This window comes from Cebidichthys violaceus, unplaced genomic scaffold (genome assembly GCF_023349555.1).
Source record: "Cebidichthys violaceus isolate CVI_PGR_0920_01 unplaced genomic scaffold, fCebVio1.0.p SCAF_12, whole genome shotgun sequence".
NCBI classification, from domain to species: Eukaryota; Metazoa; Chordata; class Actinopteri; order Perciformes; family Stichaeidae; genus Cebidichthys; species Cebidichthys violaceus.
In genome coordinates this window covers 14,964,146-14,984,966 of record NW_027176285.1, presented here as the reverse complement: position 1 = coordinate 14,984,966, position 20,821 = coordinate 14,964,146, and the positions used below count along the sequence as shown (strand labels likewise).

The window sequence follows — 20,821 nt, the reverse complement described above, 5'->3', positions numbered from 1 at the left end:
GGACTTTTGATAGCGATCTTAATTACTTTGCACACAGAACATAAATGATTCAATCCTTCACGATAATAAAGGATTGAATCAGGATAACAAGGAGAGATTTGGTGCCCTGGGATATTTTTTTTGTCAAATGGAATAGAAGTGAATAAGCTATAGGAAAATAGATATTTTTCAACACTGTTGCGCTAACCCCCACATACTGAGGAACAGACACCGGAAATCAAAAAGTGTCTGTTGCTGTTCCTCATCCAGAGAGTGAACGCCGTGATGCTGCTGACCCCGACAAGGAGAGACAGGGACAAGCTGGGAGCGTGTGGACGGACACTCCCGGGAATCAAACTCTCCTGGACGAGTCCTCTGAAGTGTATAAAGCACAGCCACTTCAATAGACTGAGTCATAGGGATGTTTATTGGAGCAGCGTTGCCCCCTCTCAGAAGCCAGAATGAGAAGAGGTGTCGCTATAATAGAAGTGCTTTAAGATCCACTGAAGACTCTAATTTGAAGTCGCTGGAGTTTATCAAAAGGTGTTAAAGCGCCTTTTTATTCCTGCTGAAATTATCAGTGGAGTTCTTTAAAAATGTCCCAGGGTCAGTACAAAAGTCTACAGACGAGCTCAACATCGCGACGGCAACACGCTGATGTTTAGCATGGATAATGTTTCCCATGTTTAGCGTTAGTTTAGCGTGTCAGCATGCTTACATTTGGTAATTGATGATGGTCCAAATGTCTTGTAGGATCACTAAGGTCCTTCAGGTACATCATCTGGGAAAACATGAATGTCTGTACACATGTTTTGAAAACCTTTCCAATAGTGGATGATATATTTCAGTCTGGACTAAAGTGGTAGTAGTAATGTGGCTAAAACACTTTCAGAATTTCTGGATTCTGGACCTGAATATTCAACTAATCGGATATTTGTTCATTTTCAATTTTGGGATTCAGATATTCTGTTTGTTTTTTTACTAAATGTAGGCCGTTTATGTCGGATCATAAATGATCCATTATGAGTAAAATTGTCACAAGCTGTTATTTTGTCACAAAAAGTTCATAAATAGGACCTCATTCAACCAAAATCCATGCATAAAAGACATCAGAAAAATCATTTTATGTACTTTTAAGATGCTCTTTTAACTGAATTGTGTGACACAGGTAGCACAACCTCAGTGTGTGTGTGTGTGTGTGTGTGTGTGCACACATGGTGAGTTTGAAGTGAGCGGTAGTGTTACAGTTGTAAACGTAGCAGTGCTGTTTTTGTGCAGTTGAATAAATGCTACAACTCCTCGAGTAAACCAAGCCAGGTTTCGGTGTCTTGCTTGCCACCTGGCCAAAGCTTTGATTACTGAAGCTTCAGAGCCCAAAAAACCCCCCAGAATGATTTCATTATTTGTTGTGTAGGACATCGACAGCTTATTCACACATCGAGGTGTCTTCTGGGATTCTCTCACATTGCACCCGAGGTGTGATAACATTGTAGAAGGCCCAGTAAACACAAAGCGATTTATCCATCATGACGAGAGGAACTGCTCAAAATGCCCCAAAATGTCCTCCTCTTGTTCTACAAGAGAAATATTTTCTCTTTCTTCCATGACTTGTTACTGAACACGGGTCATTGGATATTAAGGCGAGGTCACCCTGACCACAGCACCCATTTCTTCCCATCATGCTATTGTTGACTCCCACACTCAGACTACCTGTTTCTGACAATGCCACCTTTGCATATTCCTTAGTCTCCTAATTCCTTAATCCCACATAATCCTTTCATGGTAAGAAGATGTATTTCTAGCTCTTTTCTCAGCAGACCAGGCTCAATTCCGTACGACCTAGGCTCTCCAGTCTGTTATTGTCCCAGCCTTCCAGAGTCCAGAATTATACAACAGATAGAGAGAGAGAGAGAGAGAGGCCCAAATAGCACAGCGGTAGAAGACTAGTGTGAAGGGATTAATCAGAGAAGGACAGTTTAATAGTCTCCGAACACCGAAACCAGGCTGCTGCCACCTTTTCTTGTAGGCATTTTATAACTGCTCTTGCAGCAAAAGAACAAAAAAAAAAATGTAGAACTAACGGCGCAGGATGTGAAGCAAAGGAAAACACTCAGGGAGGGGGATGATGAACATCCTTGTGCTTATGAAAACTTATAGAGAGGCCTTTTTGGCTTTTGCTCAGCAACATAAATATGTTATTTTTTCCCTTCACTCTCATTTTTGTTGTTGTTGTCCAAGCGAGACGGAAAAGAAATAGATCCACTGGACGTTCAGATTAGGAGCCCGATCCAGTCCTGCATACCGCCCATAGCAACGCTAAAGCTAATCCAACTCGCTGTAGACTCAAGAGGACCTCACACAGCAGACGTGAGGCTAGAAATATCTTTACTCCTCAGTGCAGCTTAGCTCGTGCTCGAGAGCTGATGTGGCTTCACCCACTGATGTCTTTTCATCCTCCATCTTTTCCCGGTTATAAATGGGATGACTCTTGAGGAAAGCTGCTGCTTTCTACTCTGTGGGAGGTTTCGGGGGATGTCACCCATTCAAAGTGCCGTGGTTGATGGGAGGGGCAAGAGGGAGGGGGGTGAGGGGTGGGGGGGGGGTTATGAGAAGACAGCATCCGGCACAGAAGGTATGTGTGTGTGTGTGTGTGTGTGTGTGTGTGTGTGTGTGTGTGTGTGTGTGTGTAAGGGTGGCAGGGGGTTGGGGTAAAGGCATGCAGGCAGAGATACCATGTGTAGCCCTAAGGGCTTGTCAGCTGCAACACACCCTTCTGCTTTTGAGATCTCACATCTTAGGGGAGGTTTAAGAGTGCAAATAAAACAAGGATAGCATCACAACAAATCCTCATCAGTTACAAGCTGTTACAATCAGCCGGCATGATGCGTATCTCTGTATTTGAAGATTACATTTAAGTGTTTTTTGTTCAAATCTAACCTCGTATTGCAGCTTTTTGTGCACAAACTAAATATAATTTGTTAAAAGGGAATGATTGGATAAAAAAATAAAGCCATTAATCTATATATTAATCTATAGCTAAATCATCTTTAAATTGATTTATACACTGCAAATATACTGACAGGCGGAATAAAAAAATCCCCTCAATGTAACTTTATTAAGTTTTGGACGACGGTGTGTGTGTGTGTGTGTGTGTGTCTGGTTGTGGTTATGCAGAGTTACACTGCAGATCCCCCACACGTCCTCCAAAAAGACAACCTCACTCGTCCTATTTAATGATGTGGAGGAGGACAGCTTCCTCTACAGAGGTGAGAGTCTCGCATTGCCAGACCCATTCCCTCGCAGGCGTTTTGGGAGAAAGGTCACACGGAAGAATGGGTTGTCATTAGCTATCACGAGGAGGCCAATGTCTGCGGACCGATCGTCGCGACACACAGTTCCTAAAGCAATTGAAGATCATTGCCGAAGATGTATGTAGGGTCGATTTGTTGTTGTCGTAGAGACGGGGGAATAAAAATAGCAGCGTTCAGATTGCACTGCGAGGGAAAAGATGCAACATGCGGAGCGAGTACATTCGGGCTGTGGGAGGCCTGTATACAGTCTGTCCACATCCTGCCAAACAGGTTATCTAGGTGTGTGGTGGGACTACCACTGAGAAAGAATAAATTCGATTTTGAATGGTTTTCGGAGTCAAGATAAGCCGTTGATGAGGGCGTATGGATCTGAATAAATGGGGTAACCTCCCACGAGCAACGACGCCTGGTCAATACAATGCATCAATTACATTGTTTTACTGTCGTATTGCTGTTGCCTTCGACTAAAAATTACTTTATTTATACTTCTTACTTGCAACAGCAAATATTTTTTGAGGGACACGCCTGAATTGTTTTTTTACAAACATAATGAGAAAAATGTTTCTCGCGATACAATATCTGCAACTAGCAATATTAACGTTTTCATGGTAACTTTTAAGCACTTTATGGTTAGAGAACGATTGTGTTCTTGGTTAAATAATGAACATCTCCACCGTGAAATGCAATACTTTAGCAATATTTAATCGAATCCATGATCTTCATCTAACTTTCCCCAACGAGCCTTTGTCGCCGAAACCCTAATCACACGCAGGACTCAGGAAGCAAACCTCTGGTCAAACTGACGCCACTAGCCTTTCAGTCACATATTTGTAAACGCATTTTGAAATATCGCATTAGAAAAGCTGTATGGAAACGGCAAAATTCGATCAAACTTCCTCAAAACTTCCTGAAAATCAACAGCCGCCTCAGAGCAAATGCTGCTGTGGATTTCTGCATGTGACTGAGAACCAGCTGGCTTCTCTGTGAAGCTGGACCATCGTTATCTCATGTCCTCATCTACTATTTCTGGACGCACACGCGCACGTTTCATCTTCTTCTGATCTCTGCTCTAATGGGCTTAACTTAATGCGTTTGTAGCGTATATTCCGACTGTACATTTTCACGTTAATTAGCCTATAAATAATACTGTATTTTCACAGGGAAGTCTTTCTCTGAAGTAGGGGTGGACAGATGCATCCTTACAGCCCTGTCAGAGGAAGAGGAGGGGCTGCATTAAGTATATTTACTCATTTTTAGGCACGCTTTACTGTGCCCACCCCTCCTGGGCTCTCCCCCAAGAGGCCGCCATTAATTCAGCTCAGCCCTCTCAAAGCTTCATCAATGTTAATCAGAGCTAAATATAACATTAGATTCCCTTCAGTTGCTTTGAAAATATATGGGTTGAAGTCATACATGTTTGTTTTTGTGAAAGCGCACGCCTAAGGTGGCGCTAACGATGTCAGCTGCACGGCGCTGTTATTAACATGCTATCATCTACGTGTGATGGGAGCAGCTCCTGTGTCTCCATAATACATTTGTTTTTTGAAGGAATGTCAAACTCAAGACACATGTGTTCGTCAGAAGTTCGTGGGAAAAAAATATGGCAAAGTTTAAAGCTAAAAGTGTGAAGTATGGATTCAAGGTTTTCAAATGCAATGCATTCAAATAAAGCAAAAAAACATGTTTTGGCTGTTTTTATATGTAATCTACATAAAACAACTGATAAACCAATTTGCATTTTTTTTAAATTTTTTCCATTGCATTAAAAATGTGTGTTATTTTTCGTTATGTGGATCAAAAAAAGAATCACGCACAACACAAAAAATGTGCCCTCACCTTCAACACCACGCTTTGGTCAAAGTTGTATGCGCTGGGCCGCCCCTCCAGCGTGGAGAACGCCACGTTTCCTCCGGTGAGGGGAGAGATATCGCTGAACTCGTCCGTACACAGAGCGGCCCTCTCATCACCTCCCGGACGAATGTACGCCTCGGCGTCCTTCCCGTACGTCGTCCGACACGAGGCGCTGTAAAACTGGTAAGGCAGCCAGGGCCCGTCTTCCTCCGTGCGCTTGTAGATGGCGAAGCTCTCCGGCCGACTGGTGTAGAATTTCAATCGTATGTAGGTTATCTCAAAAGCCTTCCCTGTGGAAAACAGATATGATTAGCGTTGAATGGAATCGTTGGAAGAATTACTGCTGGAACTAGATCCATTGTAGTTACACAGTTAGATCGGGGCTGGCTGTATAAGAGACAAATACTGCAGGGTGATAGTTTAGGGCCCGGGGGCAAAGGGGGGGAAAAAAAAAAGACATAATTGCATTATAGAAAGAAGAAAAACAATAGGGGACAGGCTTAATTTTCCGTGCCTCTATGCAGGGTAAATTAATGGCGTTCCTGCAGGAGTAGAAGAATACCCAGGATTATTTTCTCATTATCCAGATTATAATGGGCCCCAGAAGTGAAACATAGGTCAAAAGGAAAAGAGACAAAATGTCTCTCTTTTTTCCCTTATAATAACTGTAGGACAGAATAGTCCGATGAGTGCGAGCGCAATCTCAGTGGAAAGCGTCGGTGGACTCACTTAGAATGTAGTCTGATGCAACATTGGAGGTGCGACAGGAAAGCAACAGATGTAATCAATAGAAATTGGTCAAACACTAACGAGTGTCATGGGGGGGGGGGGGGGGGGCTGAGTGTGGCTTAGAATTAAACACACCATTGATTGATATAGCAAAACGTGAGGTTTTAGTTCAGCCGTTTGTTTATGAGGGGAGACAGAGACAGGAAGAGAAGGGAGACTGTTTCATAGATTTGTATTCTACCTAAAACAGTGATTTGCCTTCAGTCTTGTGAAGAAGGAAAATGCGTTTCAGATTCCAATCTCACATGGAAGAAGATCCGCCCCAGACGAGGAGATATAGCGTACCCGGGTTTCCATTTGAGTCGGCATTGGGGGGGGGGGGGGGGGGGGGGGGGGGGGATTTAGCAGATCCGACTAAGTTGCGATGTAATTGGTGTTGCATTGTAATTGAAGAAAAGCCTGTAAAGTATTTTTCTGAAGGTGCATAATACGTTGAGGGATCAGTCTCACGGGTAATGGGGGGCGGGGGGCGGGGGGGAGGTTAGGAAAGAATGTCTTCTGGCATCTTTTTTCACACTGTGCATACTCTGATGGCTTGAATCATTCGGTGATTTTTGCTTCATAACGTCTCCTTGTGTGGAAAACCACGGTGGGAGCTTCATCGATTTGCAACATAGCCCTTGTCCTCATTTGGTTTTGTAGGAGAAAGATGGGCATCTTCTTCCCTGATCTCGGGGCAAACAGAGAGTCGACGCCTCTTCTTCGATCGAGTGTGTGTCGTTTCCCTCCCATTGTTTGCTCGCTGCGGACACTTCAAACTGTAATCCCGGAGGCGCGTCAGGGACGCTTGCGGAGTTACTCGTCCTGAATACGAGCACACGTTGAGATTTAGCGGCTTTGCTTTCGACTGGGCAGACACAAACCGAAGTCATATTGACACCAGAATGATAAGTAACAAGTAGAAACTCTCTTAACGGGCGTCTTCATCGCACTCTTGGGGATTTTTTTTTTCTTCTACATCATTAGATACTAAGTCTCTGCCGCTCTGCTCATTCATAGAGGGATGCCATCCGCTGGCACAGCCGTAATGACATCTGTTGCTTTTCTCTGCCAAGTCGGATCGAAGCAGCTCTGTCTCTTGTCTCTGCGGCTCTCTCTAATGGTATCTTTCCTTTAGGAGCCCTGAGATCATTTAGCTTTCATTTACTCCCTGCGTGAGGTGAGCTCAGCCCTGCTGGGACCGAGGCAAAAAACATAAAAAGAGGCAGAAGATGAAACATTTGTTGGATGCCCCGCGATGAAATGCAGAGTAATTGCAAATGATATTTGTATGTTGTTATGCATAATGTTTAATGATTCGTGATTGATCGTCTTTCAGGAGTGCACATGCTTTATGTGTTCGTCAGAGTTTACGTGAGGGGATTTTCAGCTATCAAATCGCAAAACCAAGCATATATACTATAGATAAAATACGCCCTAGGATAGAATTCACACGTTTGTTTTGGCAGTTCGGAGCTCTCCGTTTGAAGCAGAAGTCTGTCTTTGTTTGCCAAGCGACAGGTCTTTGAGCGTTGAGTTTGGAAACCCAGAGGAACAGCATGGTGCAGCTTTTTTTTTTTTTGCGGGGCTGATCCAGAATCTTGTGGCAACACAAATCCGACTGAAGCTTGTTCGTGTTGCGCACCAATGAAACGGCCGACTTTAAGAGCAAAAGCTGGGAGCTGCAGAGGCACGGCGTCCGACCCCTTCCTCGGAGTCATTAGTGTCAACTTAACACAGCTGCTCTCGTCTGCCCAGACCGAGACAGACTGAGACTAAACTCGCCACGAGCGCCGTAGACTCAATATTTACAAGCTGTTTACTCCAAGCTGAGATTTTTTTTTTTTTTGGGAGGGGGAATCGGCAAATACACGGATGAGTGGATTTATCTTCCAATCGCGCTGCGTCTCAAAGATTGCAAATTAAATAGAATAAAACTCTTTACAGAGAGTTGTGATTTATCCAGCACGCCACGCATTCTGGCTGTGAGAGCGCCATGCCAACTGCGGCAGACTTTTATCATTGTTTTACATCCGAGACAGGATGTTGCTCGTCTTTGACGGCGCTGAATGAGAACCAGCTGCAGGGTCTGTGTGTATCTCAACAAGCCTTTCTGGGAAAAACCTGACCCCAATTCCTTACCAGCATTTTCTTCCTTCTACCCCCTTCTTCCTCATTATGTTTTGTTTACTCCCCTTGAAGCAGCCTGACCCCCCCCCCCCTCTTTCTTGTCTTTTTCGCAGAACCAGTCTGACCTGGCTGCAATGTGTGTCCCTGCGTCCTACTGCTGTGTTTATCGTCCCAGCATTTGCCTGTATTCCCTTCAGAGAGAGCTTGTTTTGTTTGGAGAGGCAAAAGAAAACAGCCACGGTCGAAGACACACCCCCCCCCACCACCCCCACCATCAACCCAGATGGATCACAGAGCTTTCACATGGACCAAAGAGATGCGACACGGACCACAATTCCGGGATTTTCACTTGCATTGAAATTGCGTGTTAAGAAAACATAATCGTCTGTGCTGGATTAATTCAAATGCGTGAAACACATGTTTGGGAGAGGGGAGCAAAGGTGAATTTAGTCTGAGGGAGACAGACATGTGGGCGATTGTCTGAAGAATAACAACCCCTGCAGACAACATACCTCTGTAGCAGCAAACATCGGCGGATTTCTCTAAAAGAACCGCAGATTCGAAACAACAAAGCCTCAGAACACAGCCAGACATCTGCTTGCTATAGGAAATCAATATGCTCCATTTGATGGAAGCCACGCTCGCTGTCAGAGCACGTGATACAACAGTTCGGCGACGGTCAAAGCGCTGGCATTTTCAACTTCTGTCATCATTTTGTCCCCGTCTCTTGTTCCTTTGAAGAAGGGCTTTTTGATGGGCAGCGCCCACTCCACCGGTACAGAGGAGGACGAGGAGGCAGGAAATCTAAACTGTCAAGAAAATGTCTCTGAAAATGTCAGTGACTCTGAAGCTCCCTCAGTTCCTACTGAGCTTCTTTTTGTATAAGCATTTTTAAACACGTTCTTTTTCGTTTCCGGTCACAGCAGGTAGCAGTTTTTAGCTAGTAACCTTCCGTGCCACTGTATGCATTCAGCATTTAACGTTAGCATTCAACGTTAGCATTCAAACGTTAGCATTCAAACGTTAGCATTCAAACGTTAGCGGCTAAAGAGCCACATAAGTCCCCCAGGACATTGTGGAAATAAACAACAACAAATGAAAACTAAAAGATAGTTAATATCGGACTTGCATTCGCCAAAAACACAACTCCGCAATGTTGCAGTTACTGGAAGTGTAAATTAGCAACCGTTAGCTAACAAGCTCGCCTTCTTATCAAGGTTATTACTATTGTCTGTGTTTACAGCTTGTTTTCGCTGCCCCCAAGTGGCCAGAAATAGTTAGGTTTAAGGTGATGTTCAAATAGCTCTACCTTTTTTACGTTGCATTTAATTCAACGAAATGCCGCTTATACCAATTAGGCTAGCAGTCACTCAACCTAATCTAGTTACCTTTCTGATCCAAAATGTGAGGGGTCCAAAGATATCCATCCCAGCTCACTTTGGGCAAAATGAGGGTTAGACCTGGACAGACCATTATTCTACCTCAAGGTAAGAGATTCTCACTCACATTCATTACAATGTGCAAGACTGAGTTATCAGTGTATTGTTTTCCTAATTTTTCACCCTGCATGCACACTAAGCAGTTATTATCAACCAACATTTGTCTGATGACACAATTAATTCACTATGACTTTGAGAATTTGTTTTTAAATTAGCTGTGTTCAGGCTGATTGATTTCCCTCTTCTATTTAACAAGCGGCCACTCTCACGACTCAGGAATCGTTTGACATTTTGGTGAAAAAAATGAATTAACTTTCTTGCCCAAAGAACATTTGTGTGTTGCCATAAGGTGGCGGTCCAGAAGACAACAATATTAAACAAACAAAATACAACTATATCATTTTTATTAGTGGGCTTTACAGGTGCTATTATTTTTACCTTTTAGTCAATGCCAGGCTACCCTTTTTTTCCAATCTTTATGCTAAGCTAAACCAACTCCTGGCTCCAGCTTTATGCTCAATGGACAAATATAAGAGTGGTAACGATCTTCTCATCAAACAAGAAGAACAATATTAGACTATTTCTTTAAGATTAATTGTTAAAAAGGGTTTATTCTTGTTGTGGGACTGCCGGCTTGTTAGCAGCCTGCCTGTTGCAAAGTTACAGGAAAGTCACTTCTGAGTTCTCTTTATTTGGTAACATACTCTATTGTAGAGTGTTTGACATTTACAGAGCCAGAGAAGATACATTTAGCGCAACAAGAAGATGTTGAATTCAACCTCTAACCGAGAATAAATGAAATATATTAGATGTACTCTTTACCAGAAAAAAAAGAATAGTTAGTATTCATTTAGTTCAATAAATAAAGGGAGCCCAGAGCAATATTCTTCAGAGGGGCCCACATTCCCGTGTACGCCCTTGCTTAGACATTCCTTTACACACACACACACACACACACACACACACACACACACACACAGCTCAGCAAATAAATGAAAGAAGGAAAAGGTAATTTCATAGATGCTTTGTAACATTAATCGCCACAATTTAATTCAGTTAAAGTGACAAATGTGTTCTGTTACTTATTCCCGCAGCTTTGCACCGCATGGTAATGTGATAATGATGCTAATGGCTCAAGCTGGTCTCATACAAATTTTTGTGAAATGAGAAATGTCTTCAAATGCAAATATATACACGGTGTACAAAAAAAGTAAGTCAAAGGCATTTGCTCAAAGGCAAAGAGTGCGTGAAGGAGGTAATCGTAGACTCTGTATTAGTGACACAGGAGTAATGCAGCGTGGTAAAAGTGATGCACGGCTACGTATTTGTTTTGAACTGCGAAAGACCCGGGTTCAGTTCAAGAGAAGTGAAGTCTAATTATTACAACTGATGGTTTTCCCACTATATGACTAAATCCTAACCCCAAACATATTCTTTACTGATCAAGAAAGCCTCAACCAGATCCTAAACCAAGGCCCAGATACAGTTCACTGGACATGAGTAACTGTTAGTCAAGCTTTTCACATTCTGAACAACAGAAAAGTGTGAAACTACATGACACAGAAGTCACTTCATGCTGGAGAATTTACAGAATTTGTGAATATCATACGATATTGCAATTATGATCCACATCTTTTCCACATGTGCCCAAAGGTCTCCGTTTGCACTCTTGCTTACTGTATCATAAGTTGTATCAATTAAAACCACTGCAAATGGAAAAGACATAAACTAAGACTTTCTCAGTTGGTACAATAATTGCACATTTTTGTGAAGAGCTCTTGGCTATTTAATATGTTGCTGGTCTAAATCAATCCAGCCAAGACAATTTGTTTGTTGTTTAGATATTTAGCTGTAATTTTTTTTGGGGGTTAATTGAGTTTTGACAGTGACTGTGTTTTAACCACAGGCGTTTGACAACATTTCAAAAACTCCAAAAGCTGAACTTTGTTTAAAATGCTGAGGGGTTCTCTCCAAAAGCTCTGAGACAACCTTCCCCAGAGTAAAGGGACAATTTGCATAATTTCAAGTGACAGTAGACCTGCTGACCAAATCCCTGGCTATGCAAAAATGTCTCTGGCTAGAGGGTTAATGAAATTTACCTGCCTGGAAAGTAAGCGTATCGTTAGAATTCTAAATACGTTTTATGTAAATGCCAAGCTAACTTCAGTTGGTCTTATTCCCGCCGAAGTTGGAGCTTTTTTTTTTTAAAGGTTATCAGCTGCTTATTTCCTGGAATTTCTCTGAAAATGAAGTGGCTTAGTATTTGTTGCGGTGAAACCTGAAAATTTGCTGAGATGAAAACACTGAATGGAGCCTGCAGCAGAAGATGTTGAATTTGCAATAATGTGAAATGTGGATTTCAATCCAAAATGTTTCCTAAAAGGTTGACATCCTGCCGTGGCCTGGTCCAAATCGTGGGACATGTTTCTATGAAGGCTGCGTCTGGTGGCTGTATTCTAGCGAGTTCTGGCCCAAAATCATATCAAAAAAAAAAAAAAAAAAAAAGCCTTGTCAGCTTGAGTTGTGACTGTTTGTGGCAGCCATGATTCGGATGGGTTCACCCCCAATACCCATGGTGGTACGTGGGCTAAAAATGTAAACTCGGGCCAGCACTGAACCATCACTCGGTTGCTATCTAGGCATGTCAGATGCAAGTGTGTGTCTTTCTCATCCACTTCAAATCCAAACCAAATTCTCAGACATGCCCTCGTGGCTATGTGCTCGCAAGCACTCCAAGTCTAAGCCGTGTCTGGGCCAAAGTGTGTGTTTATGAAGACGGCTCAGAGCAGCGACTGAATAACACAAAGAATGTGTTTGTTAAGCACAGCTGTTCTGTATTAAAGATGTCCACATCAATGGACTTGCACCGAGATACTGGCTGCAAAAGAAAAGTGAGAAAAAAAAGTGCCGAAAACCTCAACTCAGCTATAACATGCATCGATGTGAAATCCCATGAAAGTGCTCTTTACCACTGAAAAGAAACCCACCTGCATTCTGTAGGGCGCTAAATATATTACTGATAATCATATTTTATTCCAGGACGCAGCAAATGCAGTGCACATGAAGAGCTTTCAAGCACTTTAAAATGAAATCGGACATTATATACAACATTATCGTAACAGAGACCATAATTGAACCCTGAGGACACACATGCTTGGCCTAGATCACTCAGCCTGGCCACAAACTACGCTGCAAGTGGAGGCAAGTCAAACCAAAGAGTTCTGGAGGCTGAACTAAGGAGGTGCTGATGTGCTCTCTTACCCAGGTGGAGGGTGAGGTTGACAGAACCGGGGTGCTGGATGCCATAGTACATGGACTGGCTCTGCCACCACGTGGGCTCCTCATTCCTGTGGAAGTCTGTCAGGAGGCTGGCGTTGTGGCTCCGGTCCGGATCCGACGCGTCACAGTGGTGGCACGAGCGCGTCGAGCCGGTCTGCATGCAGTAGTCCTCGGGTGGGGAGCCGCACGCGTTGGACGTCACCACAGTGCGATTGAAGGCAACGTTCTCGAACTTGGGCATGCAGCGGCTCGGGGCGCCCTCCTCATCGAAGCAGGAGTCCATTGCGGCCCAAACGGGGAGGCGGCAGTGCAGATGAAGAGAGAGCAGCAGGGCCAGGAGAAGAGAACTCACAGATGTTTCCATGTCTAAAAGCACTTTGAATTACACTCACACTTCACACACACACACTTTAACATTCATACACTGTGATGCAAAGACACAAACGCACGCAGACCCTGACTTGAGAGAAGAAATCCAACAGCAAGAACAAAGTCCAGACCATGAGTTTTGTGTGTCTGAACTAGCTCTGGTGAGTCTCCAACATGTGTTCTCCCTTTGTGGAGTGGAATGAAGTTTGCGCAGGAACTCCTCTCATCAGGGGCAGCATGAGACAGACAGAGGAGGGACAGGGGTGGGGGCTGGAGGGTAGAACGGTCGATGCAAACCTCTCCACCTGCTGGTCAACACAAGCGCCGCACCGCTATTAGCTTCAGATGTAAAGCAGACTGCACTAATGTCGTTTGACAGGGGAAAAAAAACACATTCTGCAACACCTTTTAAATAATACTAGAGTGAGGTTGTTACACCTCTGGGCATTGAGCTAGTGAGCACCAAAGCGCCTGCATTTCGGCACTTACGGGAACGCAAAATATCATCGATATGGTGATAAATGTGCTTGGCAGTTGGCCCCGCAGCAGGACGTTCTGGTAAATGCTGACTGCAGTGATTCACAGTGGAAGACTGGAGGTGCTAAAAGTGTCTGGAATATTTCAGCAGGCACGGGTCATCTCCATAAAGAGATGTCGCTCAGGGGAGTTCTGTGACCTAAAGGGACAATTTATTTGCAAAAATAGAGTTGAAGCAGCTGCACTGCTTTTTCAGCAATATCCACTCAAGGCCCAGCCACCGTGAAAGTGAGAACTGGTTTGCATATGCCTGTAATTCATACGGACTGCTCGGGGTCCTATATGCAACCCATCCACCAGTCTTTGATTAGACTTATGAATTAAAAGGTGGCGAAACTATGACAAGGAATTGTAACTCATCACCAATAAACAGATCAGCTATCTGGTGGGGATGCTAGCGTTGGACCACTCCTGTGCACTTGTCTACCCGTCAATGCTTCTTTATCTGCTGGTTCAGTTGTGGTAATGGCCCCATTGTTCCATCGCTGGGAATGTTTCGCTGTCAAGATAAGTCAAGACGCTACATTTTCAGAGCACGTCTAATAGTGAGGGATTGCCCCCACACGGCTCTCAACATGGCGACAGGCAGCCATCGGCGCTAACGGCAAGAACAAGTGCAAACAGCAGCAGGAGTGTTTACAGAGCTGACAGTGTTGACCTGGGGGGGGGGGGGCTTTACGCTTCACAACGCCGCCGTGGGTCAGGACGGCGTTATCAGTGGTAGCCTCAGTAAGAGAGCGTCGAGCCGCGGGGACTACATTGTCAAAGCGGTATAACAAGTCCAACATAATAATCCATAATGCAGCGCATTCTGATCCTCCTTTTTCGTTAATGATTTTACTGTCACCACATTTACAGCGACAGCTAAATCGGCACTAGCACGTTCTAAATGACGATCGGATCAATGCCGTCATGGGAGTGTATGAGATGAAGAAGAGAAGGGAGAAAAGGAAGAACAACAAAAGAAAGTAATATCAAGACAGATAGCGCGAGACAGAGAGGGACAGGTAGCGTGGACAGACACATTTAGATGCTGTACATTTATGATCCCGGCGGGATTTACGGCAAAGTCTTTCCCATATCTCCTTGTGATTGCCTTGATTTATTGGGGCTCTATCAGTACTCAGGCGGGGACATTGTAAAAGGGACCACATCAATTTGCAGTGAAATCCTCTGCCGGCTTTGGATGAGAGCACGCTCGCCGTCAAATCTGTTTGGCTGCGTGCGGATCAGCCATTATAATGAATAATCTAATGCCGCTGCAAAAACACTTTTTATTCACTGAGTAGGTTCATTATGACACCACCTGGACGCCGCGTGCGGGATGTGAGAACACAACTGTTGCACGGGATGACAACGTGTTTGAACCATATGCAAAAAAAAAAAGAGAAGAGAATTGTATTCACTGAGCAAGGAAGGGCGATGTGGGGGGGAATGTTGCCGTACATCAGAAACTAGACAGTGCAGTTTCTCTTGAGGGCAGCTGCAGATGAGTCGGCCTGTCTAGGTCTGTCGAATCAGCATGATACTGCAGAATTCATCCGCCGAGAATAATGATTTCGATGTAACCCGTGACTCACCCGGGAAGCTGGGGGAATCAAATTCTTCCCCACAAAAAAAAATAAAAAATTCAATCAACAAGACAGAGTCGTATTCTTGACTTGAAAATTGTGGGCAGTGTTTTGAGTCGGGTGAATGAGCTCAGCATGGGGCCTGCAGAAACTAGGGGGAAACGTCTGCAAAAGCACCCAAGGGTATGCTATTCCCTGGGACCCCCCCCCCGCTGTTTTCGAAACCATTTTAGACAAGCCAACCACAAGGCTGCGCAGAAGATAGACCGCACAGGCCCGAGCAGTAGATTCACTTATTCTGGCTTCATACAAACTAGTTCTCTTTGAAAGGCACACGCACAATACGCGCACTACGACACAAACGTAGAAACGTACAACTCGTACGCGCTTTTTTTCTGAATCGTGTGTCACAAAACACTGATGTTTTTCTGTACCAAGAGGATAGGCATCACGAAGTCACAAAACTGACACATCTCTGTTTTAGGAGACAAGATAGAATTTGGCTATATGTGTTCACCAGAGCAGGGCCCGCTCTTTTTGAACCCCAGCCTGAACCGGTGATTGGACGAAGCGTCCGACTCTCATGATACACTGGTCCCAGCCTCTCTGCGACTGAATGTGAGTACGGACAGAATATTAATTTAAATGAGATAATTGTCAGTCTGTTCGTGCTTTAGATTTGCTACAACCCTGCTGTTTTCTGTCCTTTGTTTTGCCTTTGCGCCGACATCTTTCTCCCCCTGTGCCGTGTCACACTTCAAACTTCCTCTCTGCCCTCCCACATTCTCTACTCCTTTCCCCCTATGCGTCTTACATCCTCGTCTCCACTTCTCTCAAAACGCCACAGATCCTTTAGCCCGCACCTGCCACCGACCCCTTTCATGCCGCAGATTGGTGCAGCGGGCTGTCACCGCGTGAAGCCCGCTGCACCCGAGACTAGCGGGTATACGGCCTCCTGTTCACGATGCCACAATGTCGTAGCGATGAGTTGCGCTTTCAAACAGTGATTTGATGTCACAGCTGTCAGCGCTCCACTTTGCAATGCAGGAGGCAGCTGCCATATCCCCGCAGGGAAAGCTTTATCTGACAAAATAATGAGCGCTGCACAAGCGCCGCGTCGTCACAAAGATGTTCCTGGCATCACACACCTTCATGAAAGTTCTGGTACAGCGTGGAAAAAAAAGAGAAAAAAAAACTACCTTTTGCATTCATATGTATGATGACTCTGTTTATACTGTATGACTGTATTTAATTATGTTGTGGTCGCAACATTGTCACGCACAAAGCTAAGATTGTTCACATGCTGGTGACAGAAAGAAAAAAAAGTGTGCCTGAAAAATGTTTCCACTAGCTAAATATGATGGAACACGGAATACTACTCAGATATAACCAGGACAATGCTGTGTGTGTTTCTTAAGTTCGGTTCATCGTGGCTGACTGGGTTCACAGTGTTCCTGTCAAAACAACTCCACCTCTGAGAACAGCCATGCCTTCTGTGGCACTTTTAATTCACCGGCTTGCTCGGCCCACCTGGGCTCACCTTTCCTCTGTTCCCTCCTCATTAGTGGACGGTGGACATTTGCAAGTTGAAATGTATTGCTTTTTTGTTCTTTGGAGCAGACAAAAAAAAAAACGCTGTTAGTGTGAAACCTTGTGAAACCCAGAAGTCTTATTTTACTTCTTTTTTTCTCAATACTATACTTAAATAATTCCATTTATTATTAACCCAAACTAAGATCTTTTACTTGACCTCACCGAGTAGTTGATTTTGTTACCTAAACACAGGAGGGTGCGCCGATCAGTCTCGATCAGTTGATCAGTCAACCGTCGCACAACGTAACATTGCACCCGCTCATGTGTGTCACATTTCAGGATGTCTGAGAGGTGGATCGATGCCCACGTCTCCAGCTCCCCAGCTGATGTTCTACACCACCAGACTATACCTTCACAGCTGACCGTCGAGAACCAGAGAGAGAGAGAGAGAGAGAGAGAGAGAGAGAAAGACGATTAAGTTGCAGAAACAGATTTAAAGTTGCAGAAACGTCATCAACCCGCGGAGAAAACAAACAAGTTTTACAGATTGAAACATGTTGACACTGACTCACTGTCCAGATAGAGTCACAGTTGTCTAGTCTGAAAGATGTTGGCTCAAATCCTGAATAGTATTAGGCACAGTTCCCTAATTTACAAGTAGTTAAAGCTACAGCAACACAGATCACATTCTGGTACATCATTTCTATCATAACTTTAAAATGCATTACAGTCATTTAGCAGACGCTTTCAGTATCTATCTATATAATGTAGGCACACGGGAGCAATTTTTGGGGTTAAGTGTCTTGCTCAAGGACACATTGACATGAGACTAGTGGAGCAGGAGCCGGGGATCAAACCACCGACCCTCTGATTGAAAGACAGCCCTGCTCTCCACTTAGCCACGGTCACCCGAAGTATTCTCATATATATAGTCTTTAACTGCTCTGTTGTATTTAGTCCTTGTGTACCTCAGCGCACCCAACATTATCTTGGTATTAGTTTATCACATCATATTAAATATTATATTATTACTAACAAAGAATATCTGACATTTACATATTTATGACATGGAATGTGCCTGCTGCCCAGAGTCTCCTCAGATAACGGGGGACGAGATTTATCTGCCGGTCTCAGGTGCTGCAGCAGCAGCTGAACAGGGTGGGCAGAATATTCATAAAACACACACGTCAGGGTCAACACACACACACACACACACACACACACACACACACACACACACACACACACACACACACACACACACACACACACACACACACACACACAGGACGGCTTTTACTACCGGTTTACCACCATGAAACTAGAGGCCACACAAGGCTGTAATCCACACAGTAATCTGTCAAACGGCAACAACATCAACATCACCAAGGAGAGAACATGCCACGGGTCTGGATTCATCAATAAACAAGATTTACTCGCGATGAAAAACAACACCGTCCTCACTGTCAAACAATTTGACTACAGTAGGAATGAAATCAGCAGTACTGCTAGCAAAACAGTACGCAGCCACAAATCAATCGCACTACACTTTATTTTTCCCGTTATTGTCACTCGCGCACATTTTTCATCTCCTACTTGTTTTTCAAAGATGCCCGGTTCAACTCCAAGACGACAAATGTCTCAGTTAACTCCATTCGACGTACTAAATACAAATGCGTTAAAGCCCAGTTATAGAAGGTTTTATTCTGATTCAACTTCAGATCCTTTGACACCGGGTTTCAGTTCAGTAAATGTTTAAGAGTATGGATTAGGACATTTTAAATGGCTTTAATTTGTATCTCACAAATGGCCAAAGGGGTATTTGAACCAGCAACCTTAAATGTATCCAACTCTTGCTCAGGCGCAACTCTACCAATTGAGCTATCTGAAATACATTTTTCAACATGGTGAGATACCAATGTGAAAACATCACAGCGTTTCAGCCTGTAAACGTTGTTCCTTTGCAGTTTGATGAAGACGAAGTTTCTGCAGCAATCACTGGTTCTTAATTTTTTGTCAGCTGTGAAGATGTTCACGCGGTGGAGGACACACGTTAGGGACGCAGGGCATGTGGATTTAACTCCAACTACGACTTAGATGACCATAAACCTTGGACGCCTATGAAACCAACGATTGGGCCACCAGTGTGCTTGAAGGAAATGTGATAATGAACGATGCACAGTGGGGCCTACAGTCCCATTTAATCTGGCATGCTGGTTATCCACGATGCCACGGCCTTGAATATACGGCACCATCAGGCCTGTCATTTCAAAGACAGATACCCCACGACGTGACTATTATCGCGTGCGGCGCGATAATAGCGGGAGTCCAAGAGTCACTGACTTTCAACAATTCCCTTATGTATTAGCAATTCAGATTGAAAATGACCAATCATCTGTGACCCCAGGTCTACGCGACCCTCTTCCGGTACAGCACACGCCAAATGGGGCAGTACATCATGAGCAGAGGAGAGGCGCTTGTCGAACAACACAAAGAAAACCACCCGCTCACGCGCAGGTGTCAGAGAAGCACAGATACTGTAAGTCGATGACTAACGCTGTATGGATGAATACAAAGTAATTGTGAGAGCGGTGTTGTTTTGGCATCAGAACTAATGGACGTCTGTTCCCAAGAGAACAAGGAATCAAGGAAATGTTGGAACGGTCACAATCATCTGTCATGTTCACTCTCAGCCAATATTTTGATTTGATTTCATACAGAAAATTCATACGTATAAAAAAATGAATTTTGATGTGGGTGTTCCAGTGAGTAAAACACAGGAATGCTTTCAAGCCGTCACAATAACAAGTCCGTGTTTCTGCTTCTTCCGATATGATGTGAACGGGGGAAAAAAAAAAAAAAAGACAAGCAAAGTAAACAAACGTGGGCAATGCTGAGGAATGCTTAAAATACAACGGAGACATGACAACACTGCTATTTAAAGAACTGTAACCGCAGTGTTTTTTTACGGGTTGAAACTACGTGTTTGATTTGCTTGTTTGGATTTGACCGGGTGTGATGGTGGTGACCCTCAGGGTGTGTGGGGTTGAGCAGCACTGGGATCAGCTTACCGAGTGGCGGTACGCAGCCATTGTGACACAAATCAGAGAATAGACGGTGTTTGATAACCTTACATTTTCATTTAATGTTTAAATTCAGGGAGTCGCACCACATCTGAGAGAGGCACACCACGTTTTTAGGTTAGTAAATGGATATGAGTATTTTATTTAAAGGGGGCCATGTACAGTTCAAACATAAATGTCACCATTTGACGCACCGTACCAGACTGTAGCTCTAATTTGCATCTGTAGTACCTTGGCAGGTCAAGCAAAGAAAGCACAAAAGGTAATCTCTAAAAATAATAAATAATAATTTTCCAGGGTGGATTTGAACTTCCAGCCTTCTAGTTGCTGAACATCACCTCAAACAGCTGAGCTAATTCAGAGACATGCTGCAAGGAAGATAAGTGAAGAGAAATTGGTGTAAAAACATTTTGGTGGACAAGTTTCAGTGTGAAAGGTTTCAGTGAGATCATGTTTCATTGTGAACAGGTTTAAGCCAGTGAACAATTTTTTCATTGCAGGTCAATGAAGGTGAAGTTTCTGCAGCTTCAGCCTGTTCTTTCTCTCTCTGGTTCTTTTCCAATGAGCAGCCGTGAAGATGGTCCAATGGTAGACGCCAACGGCTGGGTCCCGAGAGACCTGGGGTCCATACCACCATTCCACGGACCTGAGGTGTGACACACAGTGAATGAATGTGATGTGAATGCATGCTTCAAATGTCAAAAGTCCAACTTGCAAACTTCAAAATTTCAACATCAAAACTTGCAACTTTCAACACCGAATTTCCAAATTTCAATGTCAAACTTGCAAATTTCAACATCAAACTTGCAAAATTTCAACATCAAACTTGCAAATTTCCAAATTTCAATGTCAAACTTGCAAATTTCCAAATTTCAATGTCAAACTTGCAAATTTCTGAATTTCAACTTGCAAAGTTCCATCATCGAATATTCAGCAAGGAGATAAGGTAAGTCAAAATCAGTACAAGCTAG

The 20,821-nt window shown here is 43.8% G+C and overlaps 1 protein-coding gene across 1 annotated transcript in view; it reads right to left on the bottom strand.

The window, feature by feature from the left end:
- Positions 1–13,305, bottom strand: part of lamc3 (laminin, gamma 3) — a 91,855-nt gene extending 78,550 nt beyond the window's left edge. The window contains exons 1-2 of the mRNA XM_068706638.1: positions 12,740–13,305; positions 5,127–5,431 (exon numbers count right to left, since the gene is read on the bottom strand). Of these exons, the coding sequence (XP_068562739.1) occupies positions 5,127–5,431; positions 12,740–13,121 (687 nt within the window). The 5' untranslated portion in view covers positions 13,122–13,305. The remainder of the gene's footprint in view (positions 1–5,126; positions 5,432–12,739) is intronic.
- Between the last annotated feature and the right edge of the window lie 7,516 nt (positions 13,306–20,821).